General features: G+C 40.9%; 1 protein-coding gene across 1 annotated transcript in view; it reads left to right on the top strand.

The window, feature by feature from the left end:
• LOC104910450 (protein MTSS 1-like) overlaps positions 1 to 17,035 on the top strand; it is an 87,645-nt gene that overhangs the window by 17,106 nt on the left and 53,504 nt on the right. Inside the window, exon 3 of the mRNA XM_010709297.3 lies at positions 484 to 557. Within this exon, the coding sequence (XP_010707599.1) occupies positions 484 to 557 (74 nt within the window). The remainder of the gene's footprint in view (positions 1 to 483; positions 558 to 17,035) is intronic.

The raw sequence follows: 17,035 nt of genomic DNA, 5'->3' as shown, positions 1-17,035 counted from the left end.
ATACTCAAATGAAAAATTCAGGAGAGTGTTTGGCCAGGATTCTGGATAAAAACAAGGTCCTGAATACTTATTCTCAAAATACATATGTACCCTGGAAATAGCAATGGCTGTAATTTGTACACTAATGGGTTCATTATAATGCATGTTAGATTTGTTTTTCATGTTTGACTGCTTAATATTAGTTCATCAGAGGAAATCAGCCTGAAGGGGGATGGCTGTGCTCTTTTGAAACAGCACCTGTCCTGCACAATTCACAGCACAAAATTAGCCTGGCTGCCTCCAAGTCCATAGTGCTGACACAAAGCGAGGAAGAGATTAAGAAAAGGAGCAAGGGAAAAGGCTAAAATCACATATAAAAGAGAATATTTTTGTGGCCTCTGCAAGTTCACAGTGGCATTCTTTATAAGCCTGAATGTTTTTGGCAATAATTAAATAGGCAGCAATGAGACAGTGCTAATGTTTTGTTATCTGTATGCATTTCAGGACTACAGTAGTAGCAGCTGCTGCCTTTTTGGACGCCTTTCAGAAAGTGGCTGACATGGCTACTAATACACGTGGTAAGCAGATGTGTCAATATTGAGTTTAACAGAATGCTGCGTGGTTTATACCATTTGTTGTAGTAGAAGAGTCTAGCTTATTACATGGACAAGCAGATCTGTGAGACATCTGTTGTACGGACTTGCACTTTGAAAACGCGACATGTGAAAAAGGAAGTTGCCATTTCTTCACCAAAAAAAAAAGCTGGAAACCTGTAATTTAAATGTGTCATCCATAATGTGAACGCTTCTAATTACCATTTGAATTATATGTTGATGAATAATATTTTAGAAAGCAAGATTTACTGAAATCTGTATTCACTGATGCTTCTGTACCTTAAGTAAAAATAAAAGCTGTAAGACTTGGTATTCATCTGCTATAGCTGAATGTAGGGTTGCTGATGATAGGGATGATAACAGCTGATGCTGTGGCCTTTGGGGTCTGTGTATAACAATGATGGTAGCTTGTACTTGTATTTTTAAGGTAAGTCTTCCCTTGTCCTTCTTGACGTCTGACATTACTGACCAAAAGCAATTCTCCTTCGCTGTGGGCTTCTCTGGTGACAGTGTAAGCTTGTTGGTTACAAGGCAGGCCAAAACAGTACAGCTGGCAATCTTTCCAGGCTGCTGAGTTGGAAGAAAACAAAAGGCTGCTTCTCTGTGATGTTGGATGCCCAGTGACCAAGGCAGCATGTGCAGATGTCCATGCAGGGGCAGGGCAGTCCCCATGGTCACTGTGTCCCCGAGCTCTGTCACTGAAGAGCAGTTCTGAATTGGATTATTGCTGCCAACTGAGTGTCTTTTGGTCCTCTCTAGCCTTAGAGGCTTGGTAATGTGTTGTTTTTTGGTTTTTTTTTTTGAAGTCCTAGTATGTCCTTGGCGTTTGACTTGGATAGAAATGAAGCAATATTGCTAATGTGAGGAGTTTGCATTTTTGTCAGCAGTGTGCAAGCTCAGCCAGACTTGCATTTCCCCCCTGCCACTTCTGGCTAAGAGGAGCAGCAGCAGCTGCTGGAGCACATATTAAGCCATAGAATGACAACAGGGAACAATGATTTTTCCTTTTTAAAGCTAATATTTACATTCTGATTTGCAGTTCCTTCACTCTGTGCATGCTTTCTATAAATTATGCATCATTACTCAAGTAAAATAATCAACTTTTCAGAAAGTGAAGTACTCTAAGTGTGGAACCTAGGGCAGCCCTTAAGCTGGATTTCTAAAATGTCTTCCCTTTGAGCTTTTCTTTTCTATTCCTTTTCCCTCTGTCTCCCAAAAGGAAACAAATTTAGCCCTACCAAAATCCTTGAGACTTGTGTTGTCTTCTGGCTGTGCTGGCAGGCTTACAGAACCTCATTCAGATACAGAACGAATGAAACTCTCCTATTCTCTGACAAAAATGGCTTGTGTGGGTATTGAAGGGTATTTTGCACTTTCTGCTATGTTACTTGGACTGTGTCCAGCAAGCATCGTGTCTTGTCTCTTATCTCTTAGAACACATCCTTCACAAAAGGAGCTCTGTGAATCCAGGCCTGCCAACTTTGTATAGTTCCTCTGTTCTGTCTTTCTCCTCTCCTGACTGAAAGGATAGAAGGGAATTTTGTTTTATTTTTGGAAAGTGATGTTCTGGGCAAAGAATCAAAATTCCAAGCTAGAGTTGGTTCTGATTTGTCTCCCAACTCAACTTTCACTCACGCCTATTTGAGTATTTACACATAACTAGTCTATTGACTTGGAGCATCTCTGAAATTTCATGGGTTCTGTAGAAAATACACCTTCTCCCCCCCCCCCGCCCCCTCAGCTTGCTGGGGCAGAGAAAATATCTTGCATTGAACATGATGGTAAAACTCTATGCTTACTAGGGCAAACTGTCATTAAAACATGTATGTTGCAGTCAGTATAAAAGCACCCTCAGAAACAAAAGCAAACAAACTTAGTGTTTTTCTTCTCTGATGCTCCCAGTTCCCTTTGATGAGTTTTCTATCTTGGAACAGTTCTTTGTTAAATTTTGCCTGTTGCTTCTCCAATTTGTAAAATGTTGTATTTTGTTTTCTGATTGAATGCATGGCTATGCATGAAGCCATTTGGAGAGTCAGTTAACAGGTTACCCAATGTAAGCAATGTTAATATTCAACTTTTCTGTTCCTGTGCATAGGTGCATCCTCTTCTTAAATCCATCCACAGATGTTAAAGATAAACCACGAGGGCAGGGGAGGGGTGAGATGTGTGGCACACCTCATGATGAGGGTGCTGAGGGTTGGTGTATTCTGAATCCTCAGGACAGCTTGTCAAGGCATGGACTGATGCTTCTGTGGAGAATTTTGTACAAAAATGTGAAAAAGATGCCTGTTCTGAGGGATGGGTGGTGTTAGTGCTTTGTTGAGTGACTGAAGTGTTGTAAAGCTAGGGCCTGCATTTTGCTTGCATTTGCCTACAGTTTTAAAGAAGTTCAAGTGAAGGAGCTTGTTTCCACCAACTCCCGTCCTTGTTCCGGCTGATATCTTCCTATACCCCATGTAGCATAATTACTTTTCCTAAATGCTGGCTTTTCCATTTTTAGTGCACCTTTAGCTTGGAGAAGAGAAGGCTCTGGGGAGACCTCATTGTGGCCTTCCAGTATTTGAAAGGAGTGTATAAACAGGAGGAGAATGGCTGTTTACAAGGGTGGGTAGTGATAGGACAAGGGGGAATGGTTTTAAAATGAGACAGAGGAGGTTTAGGTTAGATATTAGGAGGAAGTTTTTCACACAGAGGATGGTGACACACTGGAACAGGTTGCCCAAGGAGGTTGTGGATGCCCCATCCCTGGAGGCATTCAAGGCCAGGCTGGATGTGGCTCTGGGCAGCCTGGTCTGGTGGTTGGCAACTCTGCACGTAGCAGGGGGTTGAAACTAGATGATCATTGTGGCCCTTTTCAACCCAGGCCATTCTATGATTCTATGATTTCTGTGTATCTTACTTCCTTCTGATTCACTGATGGTAATAATGAGACCTCAGCTTTACATTCCAGTTTGGAAATCAGACAGAGGACATGACTGGAGCTCTGCCCATGGTAAAACCAATAGTTGGATGAGCCAGCTCTACTTTCTGTATTTTCCTCACACTGTAGCTTTTGAGGAAGGGAAATGATATTACTTTACATGTGTTTCAGTCTTGAGTTTTTGTAAGATCTAGATATTTATCTTGCAGTTCAGGCTGTGTCTGACATAGAGCCAGGCAGAGCTTGTTAGTGTGTAGTGGGATCTGATATTACTTCTCTCTGTAATTACTAGAGAGAATACTGTTAAGAAAGAGAACTGAACTTCGTTAGTAGTCCATGAAAATTGGAAATAGTTTTAAATCCCAGACTTTAAAACTCATGGAAGTTAAATAAATACTTTGGCTACCTTTGAACATCAGTCAAGTTTGCTTTCAGTGTTGTGTTCAGTTCTTGTAATGATCTAAACTTTGTTTTTTGTTTTTTTTTTGTTCACGTGGCGTAAGTCTTTCAATATCCAAAACTCTGAGTGTCCTGTTTGCATCAGTTCTCACCTAAGCATGAAAGATTTAAATCTGATTTCATTTAGGAGCTGTTTACCTGATACTTTGCATATTAAAAATTGTTTTGTGAAGCAAGAACTGCGCATCCCCAATGCCACATATAAACAAATTGTCACTTGGTTTTGAACAGTATTTACAAGGAGGTGTGTAAACTGCTTTGCTTTATGTACGCTAGTATTTTTCTGCTTCTGCTGCATTTGAATGTTCTTTGTAGATAAGTACTAGTATTCAGGAACTTGAAGTAGGTAAGAATAACTATCCTCCTTGTTATGACAGAAGTTGTGTGAAGGCATGCACACTTCTTCTGTATCTACTTAATACACAGTCAGTGGCTTCCATGGAAATAAACAATCTTGCCTATCTGCATCTTCACAGGTGTAAATTAAAATTTATAGAAAGATGATCTAAAAGCTTTGATTTACCCAGAAGCTTAAAATTGATCTTCAAAGGGAGATCGTTAATGAGGCAGCTGATACCTAGCTGATACCCACTCTTCTGGGATTGTTGTTTTTCATTCATTATAAAGGGCTTTACATATACATAGGTGTGTTTGATGTAAGCAGATTAGTTAAAGCATTTTAAGATACATTTCAGTGTATCACATGGCTTTGTGTGGCCAGTTGGATTCCATGAATTACAATGCTATTTGAAGTTGCCTCATTTCAGCTTCACAAGTGCTACTAAAGGTATGCTTTCCTTGCCTTTGGTAACGTTGACAATAGTACCTACAAATAGGTAGGGACTATTTATGTTTTTCATCTCTTTCACTTTATCGTTGGCTGAGAGGACTTTAATATTATACAGAGCTTCTGGAAACAGGGGTAAGAAATTCTGATTGAGGGTACTTGGTGGGTAGGGTGTGTTTGGGGTTGAGGAGGGAAGAGCTGTGGATGGCCAACCAGCTGTAGAGCTGGAAGTGGAAGTGGGCTGGAGCCTTCATGGTGCATGGCAATGACAGGGTAACAAAAATATCATAGCACTTTTAGTGCTTCTCTTTTAGAGGAAAAGGATATTTTGGCCTAGATGAAGTTCTGCATTAGTCTGTCTTGCTTTTTTCAGGCCCCATTAAACTTTATCAGCGCTCAGAAATGTAAATATGCTTTAATGCTTTTACTGATAAAATTAAATATGATTAATATCTGTAAACGTATGCCTCGGGTAACTTGTAATGCAGTGAGCAGGTAGCTCTTGTACTGCAGTGAGCAGTGACTGCCTTTCATCTTTAATAAAACCGCTTAAAATGGTACCTTTGGTGCAGATTTGTATTCATGGGCAGATTCCGCACATGTGTTGTTTCAAGTACTGTGTGAACACCTTTAGGTAGTCCTTATTCTGGATGTTTCATTGTCATCTTGGCCAGGATAAGTATGTATTGAAGTGTTTTTCCATGGTGACAGGCTGCACAAGCTGTTGCAGTGCTGGAATTAGCATCCATATCTTCTAAATAGATGTTCTTAGGCTTTCTGAACTGACAGCTCACTCACTGCAAACAAGGCACAGTGTGACCCCAGGGACATATGCTTAGTGTCACATATGGTAGGGCACCCTATGGAAAGGGGGCTTGCTTAGTTCTTTATTTTCTTTAAAATTGATAAATTGAGCCTGGGCACAGGGGTAGAAAGCACTTACCATTGTCTACAGCAGTGGACCTAAAGTGCCTACAGCGTTTTGCAAATGTCTTTGTATGCCCTTGGCATACTGGGGAGCTGTGAGGGTGTTCTCTGCATAAATTGAGAGTAAAAGAAAGCTGGGCATGAGGCAAGGGATTCTTACTGATCAATTGTTTTGTTTTCTTGACTCCTCTTTAACTTCAGACGCTCATATCCAAATAATGAAAGCTTTGTTTGGGCTTCCTGTCAGTTAAGATAGGACTTGGTAATAAGCACTTATTCCTCCCATGGAGTCTTTGAAGCAAAATAATACAGTCCAGGCATTTTCTTGCAGATTTTCAAATATAAAATGATCAGGAAGAAAGTTTTTGAAATGAACCATACAATCTTCTGTTGTGCTTTCAAGATGATGCAGAACACGGGATCAATTCAAAATCTTCGGTAGATGATTTTGTAACTGGATGCATGTTTACACATCGGTTGCGTTTTGAGAAATGAGACTTGAAAATGCTTTTATTTTTGAGTGCAAAAGCTACAAGACATACATATATGTAACACTGCAATCAAAATGGGATGAAAACAATGACACTGGTTGCAGTGCTTTGCTTATTAATGAATTTATTTTTTTATTTAGAGGATTTAGAGGGCTGCTGTGGAAGTAAAACATTACCATTGCCTTTGCTTTGGGAGAATGCGTAAAAGAGTTTTATTTATCTTTTTTGACTTTTATTTTCTCTCTGTTGTTAGAAGCAAGACAAAATCTAGCTCGGTATTGATGGCAACGTTTGTGTTTCTGTGATGCTCATTCCTGAGAAGAAATTTCCGGGATGATAAATGGAAATAAGTGCTGTAACTGCTATACTACCAATGGTGCTGTGCACAGTACAGTGTATAAGCAGTGTTTTTATTTGTCATACAACGTAATATTTTTTGAGTTTAAAGTGCTTTGCTAAGAATCTAAAATGTTTTTAGGAAAGTGATAAAGCTACCAGGTAACTGTGGATGCTGACAGCAGACACACTTCAATGCAACAGTATAACCTCTGTGAAGGAGAAAAACAAAAGATTGAGGGGAAAAGAAGTATAAGTAAGCTTCTTTAATATTTCATCCAAGGAGAGGGCAGCTGTATGAAGGTAGGAATGGCTGGCCTTTTTCCCACCCCTCTCTCCTACTGAATGCAAATCTACTTGCTGTCATTTGAGTGAGAAATCTTTGAGAGTGTGGGGGCAGGAGGGAAAGTGCAGAGTTAATTTACCGGATTCTCAATGCCAGCTGTAGTTCTCCCTCTTCTTTCTTAAATGACTGCATTACTTTCTGTAGGAGAGAATATCACGTCCTGTTTTTCTGCAGACTTGGGATGGATGAATGGATTATTATTTCCAAGAGCTGTCTCTTATTCTGTGACAACATAATATCTTCACGTAGAGTTCCTACACTTTAGTAACTAAATACTGGCCTTGTAATTCCAAGGAGATTTGTCATTCTTAGTAATTAGAACTGAGCTTTCAATATCTTAAACATCCAGTCTGGACAACAGTGAGGATAGATCACTAATAAATTATCTGAAGGACATTCTTTCTGATAGTGTGTAAGAAGCGAGGATACAAAAACATCCATTTGATAATGGGACATGGATTTGAAAATGAAAGCCGACGTTTGAGTTGGCAGTTATTTTTCCCAGTGTAGCACATGTTCCTGTGGTGGGAGATCTTCTTTCAGCTAATTCAGTCAGCTTTTGATGTGATAAATTGCTGGTTGGCACATAGCAACAGTTTTGGAGTAACCACAACAAGAGAGTTGTTGCAGCTTTTCTTTTTTAATCTGTCATCGGTTGGATAGCAACTGATGAAGATAAATTTTCATTGCATTTTATTTAATATTTTATTTATGTTTATCTGCCATAAGACAGGAAGAGAGGCAGGGTGTGTTGTGGGAAGAGAATTAAAGATCAGTTCAGACTAAGCTAGAATTCCTGTAAAGTAGGGCAGTGCTTTTTGTCTTATGGACCTTGCCCATAAGATACAGCAGAGGCAGCAGAGCAGCTGCTGCCCTTTGCTGCCTCATCCATGTGCCTTACAGATGCCTTGAAATGCAGTTTTCTTCTTGTCGGTCAACTTGGAGGCAGCTTCCAAGAAGGGATAATGCGCTGCTGAAAGATCAGGTTGGTGTTGTCAGCTGGCTTTGTGCAAGTTCACCGGACCTCTGGAGAAGCAAGTGTTGACCTGACCTTCAGGCATGCTACCTCAGCTTCATTGCTTGCTGGTCTGCACGTCCCTTATCCTCTTACAGCATTTCTTTATATCTACAAGGGAATTTGTGTGCAGGTTGTAACTGTAGAAACGCATGCTTTGACTCGGGATGTTTCTCCAACTCTCTAAGTCTATTCCTACCCTTGGGCAGAAATAGTTTTCAAAGGCATAAGAGTTAATGCAGAAAAACTGAAATTGCAAGCTCTAGCAGACTGATGTTGAGCAGAGTGTTCGGAACAATGGAGCTCTATCACATTGTTAACAAAAGCACCAGTGGTATTTGCATTGTCTAACAGGTTTTTTTGTTCTCCATTATGCAGTCTGCCTCCCAGAAGGATGCTCTTCCACACACTTTCAGAAGTGTCAGGACAGCAGGTTGTGCGTGTCCATTGTGTGTGACCATGCAAACTAGCATTCCTACTGCCAAGTGATTGACTTGGTGATATGATTCATCTCATATTTGCATACCTGCTGCTTCCAGGGAAGCATTGCATGTTCATGGTAATAATGAGGTCTTGTTTAAAAATAGACCAGCTTCGTTTTCTTGTCCTTCTGTTTACTCGATGATTTGTCAGGTGTTGCCAGCACAAGTGTTTGCCCCTGTTGCTCTGCAAGCTGTTCACCCCTTCTCTCCTCCCCTGTGTGTTAGTTTTATTTGGTGAAGCAATTGCCTGATCTTCTCTTCCCTGGCTGAGGTAGCAAAACTTGCACTGTTTAGCCTTACATGCTGATTTAGAAAGATGGGGAAGAGTCCCAATTGTTCTTGAATTTCAGGAGAAAATTAGCATCTGCCTGGGACAAGAAGTGCATTGTTCCGTGTCTTCCTCTTCTACTCACACGCTTGATGAAGTCCAACCTGTAGAACTACTTCTGAAAAGCTAAAATAATTACCGTGCTGTTTCAGTTCAGGTTTCAGAGCCCTCCTGTGGTCTTTGTGCTCTTGACAGTGTTTTTTTCCTACAAGTTAATGTGATCTTCCCACCATTTAGGGTGGTGAAAGAAAGTAAGATGGGCTATTTCCAGTGGATCTTTGGGTTGTGACCTGAAAGTGTTTCCTATGAAATGCCTGGACTTTGTGTGTAAAACATGCATTTATATATGCTTAAATGGTCTCCTTTGCAGTTTATGTTTTTACTGTTTTTAACAGGGTTTCTTGCATGTAGAAATGAGTGCTTTCTGACCTGATGAAGCTGAAAAATGCTGCAACCTTTGCAGCAGCCATCCCAACACAGGCTTTGTGGAAACCACTTCAAAACTAACAGCAGTGGCAATGGTGTGTGTGGGAGGGGAGCAGAGCACGTCGGGCTGCGGCGTGGTGGAGTCATGGGGCAGAATAGGTCTGGCTTTGTACAACCAACCCCTGTAACTGTTGTGAAATTCTCCTCTCTGCAGCATTTATTACTATGTAAAATTGAAATCTGCATGATTTCCTGCTGTGAGTGCTTGTGCCAAGGGATGGGTTACTATAGTAACTAATATCAAGGAGCTGGCTGAGACTTCGCTCCGTAGCTGTATTTGAGTGTATGTCACAGTTTGATGCAATCCTGTGCAAGTATCTGACTGATGACAAACAAGGAGGCAGAGGTTATGGCTGCCATTGCTACAGTAGTAATGTGTGCACCCTGAAGTATTACTATTATGTAGGTCCAAAATTTTGCATTTTTCAATGGAAGTGGTGTTTGCTTTTTTTTTCTCCCCCCCACCCCCTCACCCCCCCAGAGGAGAGCTGATGAGTGGAGACATAGAACACACTGATCGGAGTGCTGTGTTCCTGGCGTTGCTTCAGCCCACCTCAAAGTGAAATATAAGCCTAGGGGTTGGGTACGCTTTCTCCCAAGAGTAATAGCTATTGCAGTGGCTGCTGGTCTGTTTTGAGTCGGAGCTGGTGTCTGTTCTGCTGAGCATGATAAATAGCATTGTTAATGAGGCTTCGTCTGGACAACCAGCTTCTGCCCTCACTTAGGCCCTGGCAAGCTTAATAAATGTATTTGTTTTGCAAGGTTAAGCAAGGAAAGGGAAATAGAGAGGACTGAAGCTTGGCTTGTAGATTGAGGGCTTTTGGTATGTCATGCAATTTGTGAAGGTTTGCATGGCTTGCAGCTAGTCCAGAAAGGCAGAGTCGGGTCAGGTGCATGAACATGAAACTTGATCTTCCATTTAGCATCGCGTATGAAGCAAAACTTGTTTGATGTAATGGAAGTGGAGAAGAATAGCCGTCTCTATCAAGAGAACTTTTGTCAGCATAGAAGTTGGACCTAGACAGGTGGCAATATTTTTCCTCTTTTTTCTATAGTAGTTCCTAACAGGATTGTGTTGAGACCAACTTGAGCTGTCAAGTGAGTTTATAGCATTGATGAAATAGTCTGAAGGGTGAGTATGTCTCTGTGTATGACTGAAAGGTCTGTATGTCTGTAACAGAAGAGAAGGTGTGTATGGGCATCAGCTCCTCTACCTCTTCTCTTTGAATCCCACTCTGCCAAAAAGCCAAGTATTCAGAAGGAGAGGGTGAAGATGTATGTCTTGTGCACCTGCAAGCATGCACGCACCTGGTTGAGAGAGGATTGCCATTTGCTTGGAGTGGCCAAGCGGAAGAAGAGCCTTGACTTGTCCACCCCAAGAGCTACTGCTTACTTGTTTGGTATTTGGGGTGCACTGTACTTCTGTTGTTTAAAAACAACAAGAACAAATCACCACTAACAAAAAAAAAATCCTTCCCTTGCCAGCAGGTACTAAAAATAAAATCCTGCAATGAAGTCTTAGAATAAGATTGTGTTGTACTTGCACAATGTAGTGATGCAAGTCTGGAACACTGAGTTGTTATAAATAAATTAAAGCCAAAGTAGATTTACTAGGTACCTAAAGAACATTTTGTGATGGATTATCCATGTTCTTAATGCTTGCTCATTTTCTTGCAAAATCACTGGAGTCCAGTAGAGCACATTTTCTTTGATGCTGTTGTGAATGTGTATTCATTTTAAATCTGGGTTATCTTGCACGTTGAATAGCAGCTCAGTGTGAGTGTTAGTCACATTGGTTCAAAGGTAAAGAGTTCACAAGTTGTTTTTCTATAGCTAAAGCAGGAGCCTTAGCTATGAATATAGTCAAGGAAATGTTTGAGCCATGATGCTGAAATTCAGCTTGCTGCTAGGGCAATGAGCACTGTCACTGAATATGTACCAAGATGCAAAGCCCTTTCCAGTCTGTGTGCGTCAAACGCACTGAATACATTCAGGGTGGATAGTTGATTTAGACTAACAGATTTTAATCTTTCATTGTAAGCTGGAGGTTGGCCTCCAGGGAGTTACAAACTCCATGTTTCTCAAGCTGTATTTTGAGATTTTTAACCATTCTCTCTGTAGTGGTTGCCTGTTTATAGAGACAGTTCTTTACAATATATTTTTTTTTTTTTCTTTTCAATTTAATATGCTTCTAGAATTAGAAATAGGAAAGAAAGCTTGATGTGTGTTACCCAGCACGGGAAGAAATGTTGAGCCTCTAATCTTAGTAGAGAGATGCGCACTGAGGAAAGTCATTGACATATTGCTGGAAGGATGATAACAGCATAAGTGAGCATGAAGTTCAGATGTGAATATTTTAAAACAAATGTATTAAGTGGAATAAAGCTTTCTTGTTAGAGCTTTGCATGCGGATTAGGAAGCTAATACTTTCAAAATGCAGGCAACCACTCATCTGCCCATTGTGGATATTGCCAAGGAATTTCTGGACTAGAGTAGCAAGAAGCCTGTCCTTTGTTAATGAAGGTTAAAATGTGGTACAGTTAAGGAGTATATCCAGCCAGAGTCCTTTCCAAAGTTCCCTGTCTGTAAATCACTACTTTGAATGTTGTATAATCAGTAGAAAAATCACCAGCATTTTGACCTCGCTGGATCTTGACTTTGAGGTCATGATCATCATAGATAAAGTGACCTTTATTTTTGAGTTAATGTTTGACTGCTGTCCGTTTCAAATTACTGCCAATTTGTTTTTAAGTTATTTGTAAGTGCGATTTTTTTTGTCAAAAAAGGAAGGTGGATTCAAAATTAGTGCGTTCCAGATCTGCACAGAAACCTAAGGATGGTATGATTAGCTTTCTTCTCTATCTTTTTCTCTTTTCCCTTAAAAGATCTCTTGGATAAAATACATTCAGCATGTAAAAAGCTTCTCATGACCAATGGGAGTAAACATTAAACATTAATGATGCAGCTTTAAGTTGCATGGAAACAAACTGGGGCAAGTCAGTTCAATTTACCTTTGATTCATTGCTTCCAACAGTTACGAAGACAAAGGGTTCAATGGATGCTAGGCAAATATGAGTCTCTTCCTGTAACTGTTTCTTGTAATGACATATTTTGCTCCAAACAAACAGTAAGTAAATGTGCAGACTTTATAATTTCCAAGTATAACTTGGGTTTCTTTCTTTCTTTCTTTTTTATTTAAACACACAGTAGCAGCAGTTTACATAATTGCAATGATTTCTAATTAAGGGGAGAATAAAAGAAAAACTTCCAAGAATAATTGTGCATTTTAGATGTTTCAGCATCCCCTGGGGTGGAGGTGTGAAGTGGCAGTCTGACCACAAGTCTTGGATCTTGGACATTTCTGGCCACATCTGTTCTGTTGATCTGACTGCAGCACTCAGAATCTCTTCTGGTTTTGATAGCTGTGAAATCTGTGCAAGTTACTTAAGCACAGTAAAAAGGTTTGGGTTGGAAGATTAAGGTAAAGATTGTCTAATTCCTGCTATGGGCAAAACATATCCCTAAACCAGCTGCCCAGGGCCCCATCATGCCTGGCCTCGAACACTTCCAGGGATGGGGCATCCACAGCTTCTGTGGGCAGCCAGTGGCAGTGCCTCACCACTCTGATGATAAAGAATTTCTTCCTAGTAGCTAGTCTAAATCTATCCTCATGTCCTATTACTAGGTGGACTTGTAAATAGTTTCCATCCATCTTTCTTTTAACATCCTTTAAGTATTGAAAGGTTGCAGTAATGTCTCTGCTGAACCTTCTCTTCTCCAGACTGAATGTCCCCAGCTCCCTCAGCCTTTCATCACAGGAGAGGTGCTCCAGCCCTCTGATCATCCTTCTGATCTCCTCTGGACCTGTTCCAAAAGCTCCACTTCTTTCCTGAGCTGGACTCCAGGACTGGATGTGTTGCTCCCAATGGGGCTTCATGAGGGCAGGGCAGAGGGGGACAATCACCTCCTTGTCCCTGCTGGCCACCCCTCTTCTCATGCAGCACAGGATACAATTGGCCTTCTGGGCTGCAAATGTATATTGCCCATTCGTGTCCCATTTTTCATCTGCCAGTGCCTCCAAGTCTTCCTCCACATCTTCTGTTGTTTTGGAGATCATCCAACATGTGAAGCCATTTAGTTCCTACAAAGTGGCCACAATAAAAATGTTGGGTCTGGAATTCCTGCCACCAAATTTTCTTCAGTAATGCTATTTAGGATTCCAGATATCTGTGTGCCGAGATCTACTTAAACACTACTGAGAGTAAAGAGGTGAATGCCTGCCCAGAGTATCTTGGAGGCACACATTGTCATCAAATAGATTTTTGCTTCCACCATTTCTTTTATTTCTTCCTTTTTTTCCTTGTTAGTAGGGAGACTCGAGTAACTGTTTTTTGCCAGTGTTCTGTGGGTCTGCCAAGAGTTCCCTGTCTGGTTCAGTTAGTTCTGCACTGGGGGCAGTGCTTGTTTTTATTGGAAAGAGGCTTACCTGTGGTTTTTTGTTTTCAAGTTCTGTGGGTTTCCATGCTTATTCGTTTCTTTCTTTGGTACAACATGTTTCCTGCAGCATTTTCAGCATACTTGCATTAAATTGGATGAGTCATAAACAGGTAAACTTGAAGAGTAGCCTTGTTTTGCAGCCAGAAGAGAGCCAGTGATGAACAGCATTCTTGATTGTTTGAGCGGAGTTAGGCCGAGCTGCAGTATTATTACTTTCTTTCTTGATCTCTGAAAACCCCAGGTGCTCTTCTTCTAATGCATACGGGTCTTTCTCAGTGGTTATATAGGAGGAATTAAAGCAGACAAACTTGTTTCTGCCGTTTAAAGAAGATGTCAAACTGGACAATCCTGAAAACCTTGTTTTTAAAGTACCACTTCTGTGTCCCTGTTAATTCAGGTTTTAATTATGTGATATTAAGATTTCTTAAATGCAGTGTATTTAGACAAAGACCTTTCCATGCAGCAATGAATGTTTCACTTGTAGTAATTTAACTTTTGTTTTGTTTTCTGGTTAACTTCTTTTAGATTTCAATCTGTAGCTGTAACAGCTGCTCTTTTTAAGGTACTTAAAAAGGTCTACAGGGAATTTGCTGTGTGGGGTGAGTTGTCGAAGCCATTTCACTATTTTAAGATATGATGTAAACCATTTTAATATTCTTATAAGGCTTTTTTTAGACCACATTACGCTGGAGGAAGAGTAGGTGTAGAATTGCTTCAACGGGGACATGAGGAACTGCATCTCTAGGTTGGATGGATATATTATCTCTGCCTTTTTGCTGCTTTGCAAACCGAATGTAGCTTCACCACTCTTCCCTGGTCGTCTGCTTCACCTTTTCTGTCTCAAACACACATGGCTGCAGCCTTGCGCTGCCGACTTCAAGAGTACTTTACAAGAGTACTTTACAAGAGTAAAACTTCTGAGTTTCATTTTTCAGTGGCTGGTGGGAGAAACTGTATGAGGGTTTTAAGTACCCAGGTGACTCATAGCTCATTTTCTTTGTAAGGGCCAGCAGGACCATTAGATCATCTAACCTGATTATCTTTAGAGGATAGGTCAGTGCTTAATGTGCTGAAGCCTTGTGCTGGATGTAGCAGTGTCTGTAGCCCTCTGGCACGGAGAGGTCTAGGAAAGGGCAGGGCCTGTGGAGTTGCAAATGGGGCTGGAAAAAGCTCTGGCTGTAACTTATTTGTACAAAAACATACATAAAATATTTTAAATCAGACTGGCATTCACAGTAAGTTTTGCATGGATTGTCTTCCTGGACTTGAGTCTTGCAGGAAATACAGATATCGGGTTTGGTGATGTCCATCATTTGTGGATTTAGCATCAATTTTATAGTAATGAATGGAGTGGGATCCTCTTTTTGCATCCCAGGGTGGGCAGGAATAAGTATCTCTTTCTGTGGGTTTCAAGGTGTTTGTGTAAAGAGCTGTGCCAAGCCATACGTGGCCTGGGATGAAATGCTGTGGCCAGAAATAGGTAATGTTGTTCAGGGAGCTGGTGACACTTATTCTCAGTGAAGAGATCTGTTGTCCTTGCAAGGCTCATAATGCCCTGTTCAGCACAGAGCTTGTTGGTTCACACTGGTATTAGTAACTGCCAGGTCCTCTTCAGAATCTGTCGGTATCGCATGCTGTTTGTTCTTCTCACCCTCAGGTGGACTGAGAATTAAATATAAACGTGCCACTGCCACAGCACACGGCCTGGATGGAGTTCCTTGAAGATGACCTCTTGCTGTGGTGCAAGCAGAGATGCAGTTGTGGTGGTAGCAGAGCTGCCAGCTTGCACCTTGATTTGCTAGGAACGTTATTGCAGTAGCTGGTGGTTGGTTGTTTAATACTGGCATGTTTTACAGCTTTTGCCTGCGTTGTGATGAGACAAAAAGCGCAGCTGCAGCAGGAGTCGTGGAAATTGCAGGTGTGAAGTTGGCTGACAGATACCAAATTGCCATCTGTGTTGATGCTTTGTGATTTATTTTGTTTCTTGCAGTCCACTTGCCTAGAAATGAGAGCAAGAATATAAAGTGAGCCGTTGAAGAGAGCTTTCATCCAGTTTCTGCAGCCTTGCTGTTTTAGCCATAAGCTTGAGTGTGTGAGTTGAGATTACATCAGGTGTAATCTGTAGTGTAAAATGCAGTGCTGTTCTGGCCAATGTGTTCATTTTTTCCCTTAGATTTAAACATGTTCACCCTCTGCTGTCTGTGAGGTGTGTAGAAACAGAAGAAAGAAGTTGCAGGTGTTACTTGCATTAAACTGTGTGAAGAGAAGAAAAGCAGCCATTTGCTTTGCTTATCTATGTGCTTAGTGATAATTTTTTTGTGCTTGAATTCTGACATTTTAAGGCTAAATAAATAGGGCGAGTAACCTTAAGCATTTAAATAAAAAAAAGTGTCATGCTTGCCATAATTAAGTTGTAATTATGTCAGAATGTATTTTAAATTCATACTTTTAGAATGCTGTTAAATTTTTCTGTCTGGTATGCAGCAGGTCTGTCTGCTTGCTTACAGAGCGCCTTGGAGCTGCGCGGATTCCCCACTGCTGCGTGCAGAGTGGTTTGTAACTCTGTTAGGCATGTGTTGTTCCACATGGAGATGCACTTGGAGCTGTGCTTTGGATTGCACGAATAATAGATTCCAGGAACAGTCACGAGGATCAGCAGGAGGTGCTTTGAGGAGTGTGTGGACGCAGCACTGGGTAACGGGAAGCCCTTTTCTGGCGGTGTGGTAGTCCCGGCTCTGAAATGCAGGGCTTGAAGCAGCTGTTTGCCACGATGGCTTCCTGAAATAACAGAGAGGGGATCAAGCCCGCTGTCTTTGCTCTCTTTTCCTCCTTATTTGCACTACAAGGAGAAGCTGGGCACTAAGGGAACTGCTTTTCTGTCAGAGATGGAGGCATTTGCATAGGGCAAGTTACATTCACCGCTGTCTGCTTTGAAACATCTTTTGGAAGTAGAGGCTTGAAGCTGCTGTGAGACCAGAAATACAGCATAATGTGTTATGGACTGTGCTTATCGTTCTTATCTGCAGAGAAAATGCACTGATTACATCCAGCAGTTTCTTTTTTAATTGGGGAGAAATGAGATGCTGGTCTCTATTCAGATTGAAAAAGAAGAAAGGGAAAAAAGCCCTCAAACAGTACTTTGTGTCTCTGCAAATTGAAATTTCAACTGTCTGGACAAAAGCAATGAATGCTTAGCAGTAAAAACTTGGTAATATCTCGGTATCTGTTCACAGGGTTGATGGGCTAATCTTTTCAAAACAGTAAATTCTACATATTTATGGGATAGTCTTACCGTTTAGACAATTTTTATTGAATCAAATATAATTACATGAACTGCTGCTAGCTAAGAAAAAGATTTTTCTTTTTAT

Source organism: Meleagris gallopavo, chromosome 3, assembly GCF_000146605.3.
Source record: "Meleagris gallopavo isolate NT-WF06-2002-E0010 breed Aviagen turkey brand Nicholas breeding stock chromosome 3, Turkey_5.1, whole genome shotgun sequence".
NCBI lineage: Eukaryota > Metazoa > Chordata > Aves > Galliformes > Phasianidae > Meleagris > Meleagris gallopavo.
The sequence above is the reverse complement of the archived record's forward strand: the minus strand, read 5'-3'. Positions and strand labels throughout refer to the sequence as shown.